At 31.2% G+C, this 6,000-nt stretch overlaps 1 protein-coding gene across 1 annotated transcript; it reads right to left on the reverse strand.

Annotated features, from left to right (window-relative positions):
• Nucleotides 1–648: 648 nt before the first annotated feature.
• LOC119662390 lies at nt 649–5,634 on the reverse strand. Its single transcript, XM_038071995.1, has 3 exons — nt 5,510–5,634; nt 1,285–1,341; nt 649–1,214 (listed from the first exon to the last, which is right to left on the reverse strand). The coding sequence occupies exons 2-3, from the start codon at nt 1,289–1,291 to the stop codon at nt 706–708; spliced, it is 516 nt and encodes a 171-aa protein (XP_037927923.1). The 5' UTR covers nt 1,292–1,341; nt 5,510–5,634; the 3' UTR covers nt 649–705.
• Between the last annotated feature and the right edge of the window lie 366 nt (nt 5,635–6,000).

Below are 6,000 nucleotides of genomic sequence, written 5' to 3' on the forward strand. Positions count from 1 at the left end.
AAGAGAACAGCTTGGAGTGCAAAAATGTTTATCAATCGCATACTTTACACTCACAAGTTTTATATAAATAAATATACATATGCAAATATATTTTAAGACTATATATTATAATAAACTGAACAAAAATATGAAATATATTTAACAGCGCTGCAATAAAATTGAAGGTAGTTAGATACTACATCTTCTATGTTTTATGGAACCAGTATTTTTTAAACTTTTACTTTTTGAGATTTTTTACTTAACACTGCTGCTTACTTTCTCAAATTTATTATTGTTCTTCTTTCTCACTTATTTAACACATCTGCCAAATGTTTTTTGATCCAACACATCGGGAAAGCGCCCCCAGAGGAATATGTACTTAACTATATAGACTACGAGATGTGTGTTGTATATTATAAGAGTAAAATCTGCTTTATAATGGAATGATTACGCTCAGCATATCGCTTACAAGAAGCAATAATGTTAGGAAACAATAATAGCTTTCCACACTTACTTCAAAACTGTACGCCATTTCCCAAAGGGGCTTGGATTAAAGTAAATGGATTTATAGTAATTTACAATTCAACTCACTTTATTTTTAAAGATAAAAAAATTTGTAATTACATATTATTTATTATTATATTATATTAAAAACATACTTTTGCTGTAAGTTATAGTTATAGAAAAAAAACTGTCTTAATTTACTTCTATTACACTCATATGAGACTACTTTTTTTCTGTATTCTTCAAGGATTCTTGATACTCGTTTGCTTCAACACAACGCTTACGCATGCATGATTCGCATATTTTGCCAAGCATGCCACTACTTGAAAACCCACATAATTCACAGATCAACTTTTTCGCTCGAGGGACTTCTTGACGTGGGCCATTTAGATCATGAGCGTGTAACATGAATGAGATCAGTAAATTTTTTTTCAACCTGTTATAACATAGCATGTGCAACGACATATGCTCGTTGTACTTCTGTTTGTTTTGGAAACTCAAGGCACAAATTTTACACGTTTTATAATAATCTAAATGGTAATTTTCAATGTGGTTTATAAGTGCTGACATTGATGAATAAAAGAACCCGCAGAGAAGACATACGCGTACATTAACTTTACGCATTTGTTTAACTTTAAGCATTTTGCCTTGATCCGACGTCGACGAGAGTACAGTGCTTATTTGACCAAATAGTTCGCCTTTGGTGGCATCTTGACTGTAGGCATTTATATCTAAATGTAAATAAGAATAAAATTTATTATGACTGAAACACAATTGACTTCTCCAGTGCATTTCACTTACCTGACATATCTCTCGGTTATATTTCACAAATTTAAAGACTTCGGTGATGTCAATTCGCTGCAAGAGAAAAACAGAAAGCTGGCAATAAAGCTTGAAAGATTTATAAATACCTAAAAGAATTTCACTATTGAATAATTTTTACTTCTATATAGTATATCTTGAGGACGGTATTCGAAGAGCAATGCGGGTATAAAATATATGACGCACCTATATTTTGTTACGCAGATCTGAAATCAGTCATAAATTAATCACGAAGCTTGTGAGGAATACACAAATTAATCAGTGAGATGGGTGGGACTCACTCTGCAGAGACCCTCAGCTATCAAAGAGTAAAAGTGCCCAGATGCAAAAACTCGGAAAAGGTTCAACATCAACTAACATATGAGAAATGCGACATTTTATTTATTTAATTAATTAAATCATTTGCATTATATATGAATATACATGAGATACTATAATTATTAACATTCACTTATGTATGTTATGTTGTGTGGAATAGACTTTCAAAATAAATCACATACGATATTCGTAATCCAACTATTAATGGTCTATACCCTATACCCTATGAGAAATTCTCTATGTGATGGTTCTGGAAGCGTTAACAACCAATGGATTTCTAAAAATCTGATGTTTGCTTTTTGATTTCAGAAAAACTTAATAACCTATTTGTTTTCACTAAGGGAGTATAAGTTCACATCTTGCTAAAGAATTTATTCACATGCGTTTTTGTCTTTAAGTTTGTAGTTTTCTTTATACTGAGTTTTGCCAGGCTTTCTAATCGATCTTAAGAATTCGTCATAGATTAAGGTGTGACTGATTCTGAATTTAAAGTGAACAAATATAACTCGATTCTTAACATTATATAAGGTCTATTTACTTACGTTCTTGCATTGGCATTTAAGTGAACTTACTTCAATTTTATTCGTTTCTGTTTATTCGGTGCACAAAGACTAGTAGGGGAAGAGAATTTGTGAGATGTGACTTTATAATATTTTACAATATTTATTTATTTGGGAGACCGATGAATAGATATAATCCTCTATGTAAGACGCAGAATATGTCACCCTACTATTGCGTAATAAACAGACTAATCAGTCTGACTAATAATTACGAAACACACTTTCCGGAATTCGAAATATTCAAACGACCATTTTATTAATAAACCCTTTTAGCCGGTTTTATAATTATTTTTTAAATTAATATTAATCTTAATATTGTTATTTAAATTTAAATAATTAAAGATACTACTTCATTTATACTATATGGTCAATAGAAGAAGAATATCTGACTTTCTAGATTTTCATTTGAAAGCGTTTGTGTATTTAGTGCCTTAATTCTTACTCTCAACTCGTTTGTCCTATTATTCGATATTCAAGAGTAAGGGTTCTAATATATCATTACTGTAATATCACTTAGAAGGCGAGGAAAAAACCTACTCATAATGACATTCTTCCTGTGGGCCATTATGCCTACTATATTGCATAGCATATATTGCATATCAGTTAAGGTGATTTTATACTAAAAGCGTGTAAGAACGTAATGAAATATATCCATATATACATATGTGTATGTATATATATATTGTATATGTAGATTTGCATTTGATTATTTATTCGTTAGTTGGCAAGTATGAAATATGCGTTTCCATAAGCAAAATGAATTGTAAACAATAAATTGCAAGTAAATCATACGTACGGAAGGTTTGCAGTCCGTGAGGAATACGTGGAGATAAATGTACGTGCGAATATCTGAACATTTTTATACAAATTGTAGGGCTTTAAGTATGTATAAAATATCACATTTGGACAAAAATAATTTCTCTGCCAATGAATCGCCATCCTAGCCTTTTCAATGCATTTGCTTTCATTTATTGCACATATCTTTTTTTACAAGTGGAAAATTTCGTAATAAATCAAAATAAATGCTCCTCTGTACAATTTAAAACATTGTTGGTGTATTTTCGATATATTTCCATTGAGCATATTTTATTTATGCATGAATGTATAATTTTTTATTTGTAGCTGCACCGTGTGAGCTTATGATGTTATTTATGTGCAAGTGTACATACCTCCAATACATATATCATATATTACAATATATACACTTATCATTGCATACATGCAAGTATACATTATATGTACAATATATATAGGGTGTTTCGTACCAATGTGCTTCAACTTCAGAAGATTATTTCTCGATCTAAGAAACGAAAAAAGTGGCATGAGTGGTGAGACGGTAGGTCCATTTTCAATACTAACCGAAATACAGAATGTCACAGAGTCTCATATTCGGGCTTGCTACGAAAAAGCACCCAAATAATAAAAAACACTATTACTTCTTAACCCATCAAAGTGGAATAATCAACTAGATATGTAATTAGAGAATATTTAATTCATATTGTTCCTTAAAAATATTATCTTCAATTTTGATTTTTTAATTTTCAAACTTAAAAAGAATCAAATTAAAGTATATTCAATGGACAAAAAATACTTTTCAAGTTATTCAAATGAACAGTTTTTGAGTGTTTAGTCTTCAACAGTTTTGAAGAGTGAATTTTTTGGCAACACCATTTCTTGAAATGCCCACATCTCGTTAAATATTGAAAATTGACCTCTTTCTTTTAAGCGAATTTTTTTCGTTTCGTGGGCCGAGGAATCATCAACAGCATCTACAGTACATTACTAGGAAACACCCTGCATGTATTATATATATATGTATGCACATAGTTTTTTATCCTTACCTAGATACGTGGTATGCTGTCATAATGTAATTCCACTAATTGCAAGGCGTATGTTTAAATATATATATATATATATATATATACTTACAATAAAACTTCAATTTCTTAATTGCAGTACTTGTTCTTTCGCTCTGATATCAATCAATTTAATATATTTTAAATAAAATATTTTTATCACAACTGCAGCAGTTGAGAAAACGAGTTTTTGGTTTTAATCATTGAATAAACGTTTCGAGAAATTAGTGGTTCTTTCAGTCCTATAAGTATCACCCACAGATTTGGCTTCATAGTAAACAGCAATTGGTAACAATTGGTAAAAATGAGAGCATATGCAAGACACTTCCAGTTGTTGATGAGGTTGACAGCAGACCAGACCATTAAATTAAGCATGACGTAAAAATTTCCATTACAGCAGACGCATTAGCGTAGAACCGAGAGGAAACGAAGAATGATTGGCAGACGCACCTCTCGCTATAACGGCAATAAAGAAGAGAAATGGAATCCATGTCGGACATGAATTTTGAATTTATTCTACCAAATACTTTTAGAATTGCGAATAATGAATTACTTGGTGTTGAAAAGGCATTAGCAATTGAAAATGTTCAAAAAACTATACATCTCAGGTTGTGAACATAACGAACGCAAATTGATATATATGACAATTTTGTACGTTGGTAAATTTACAGTTGGATTGAATAAGTTAAAGGTGACACTATTTTAAGTACCTGAACTGTGTGTGTGCATAGCGGATAATTGGTTGCAAACAACCTCTGACCTCATTGCTGCCACACCTGACGCTGAAGTGCGATTTGACAGATTCAGTGCAATACATTTTCTTGAGATACGTATGAATGCATGCGTGGTATTCTCCTGTGCATCTGTGGAGATTATATGGTATACTGAAACGTATATGTTTGCTTAGAATCCTTGCTTTTTCTTTTGCGAATTCGACAACACGCAAATGCAATTTAGTGCACTTAGTGCAGTGCCATGTAAACACCAGTAACAATGACGTTTCAAGTTGGCTTAGAGTTCGCTTATAAAATTTCAGCTCGATTCCAAAGAATGTTTGGAAGGACACAAAAATGTGATGAAAAAATGCTTGCGAGGTTTTTGACTCAATTATTTCTAGAAATCAACTTTTTCAGTAGAACAAATTACGTCACTTTTTAGAACTTTTACTATAAGTTGTATGTATTCAAAAATACTGTCTAGGTAAAAATTTTTTAGAGAACTTATAGTAAAGATGAGTTTTGTAAGTTTTATGTTTAAAAACCTTAAAATACTTAAGGCTATATTTGTGTGAATGAAGTAAAAATAATTACTAATTTAAAATGTACATAATTTTAAGGCGTCTTTTCGTTAAATTCGATCACGAATGCATTTTAAACGAAACTCGTAAACTTTTCTCAGAAATTGTCTACTGCGGCGCCTTTCATAGAAACATTAACTCTTCTAGGTGAATGTAATAATTATCGTACTTACCGTACTTAATGAAACTGAACAAAAAATTGAAAAAAAAAATGAAATTGAATGAAAATAAATGACTTTTTTACAAAAATTAACGAATCTACCAAAATTGAACAAAAGGTTTAATTTTACACACACAAAATGCTGCGTCTAAACGGCAATTACCGACTACCTTGAACCACAATAAGAAACAGACGCCACCAGATAAAGCAAGAATTAAAACAAGAGCCAGACCAAAGAATATCAATAGGAATTAAAAATATTTTGCTTCTATTGATTGCAAGTGTTTCCAAAAACTCCTTCTATGTGTTCCATTCACGGCTGATTGGCAGAATATCGAAAAATCTTAGTTCTTGTTAACTGGCTGGGAAAGCTTATTGCTGAAAACAGCTTGCTATTTGAAATGGTCAAGCAGATGTTCTGTAGACGATAATATGATAGTTGGTCACCAATTTATAATTGCTTTCTAATAGTATATTCAAACTGTGTCGTTTAGGCACTTGCTC

Source organism: Teleopsis dalmanni, chromosome X (assembly GCF_002237135.1).
Source record: "Teleopsis dalmanni isolate 2A chromosome X, ASM223713v2, whole genome shotgun sequence".
Taxonomy (NCBI): Eukaryota; Metazoa; Arthropoda; class Insecta; order Diptera; family Diopsidae; genus Teleopsis; species Teleopsis dalmanni.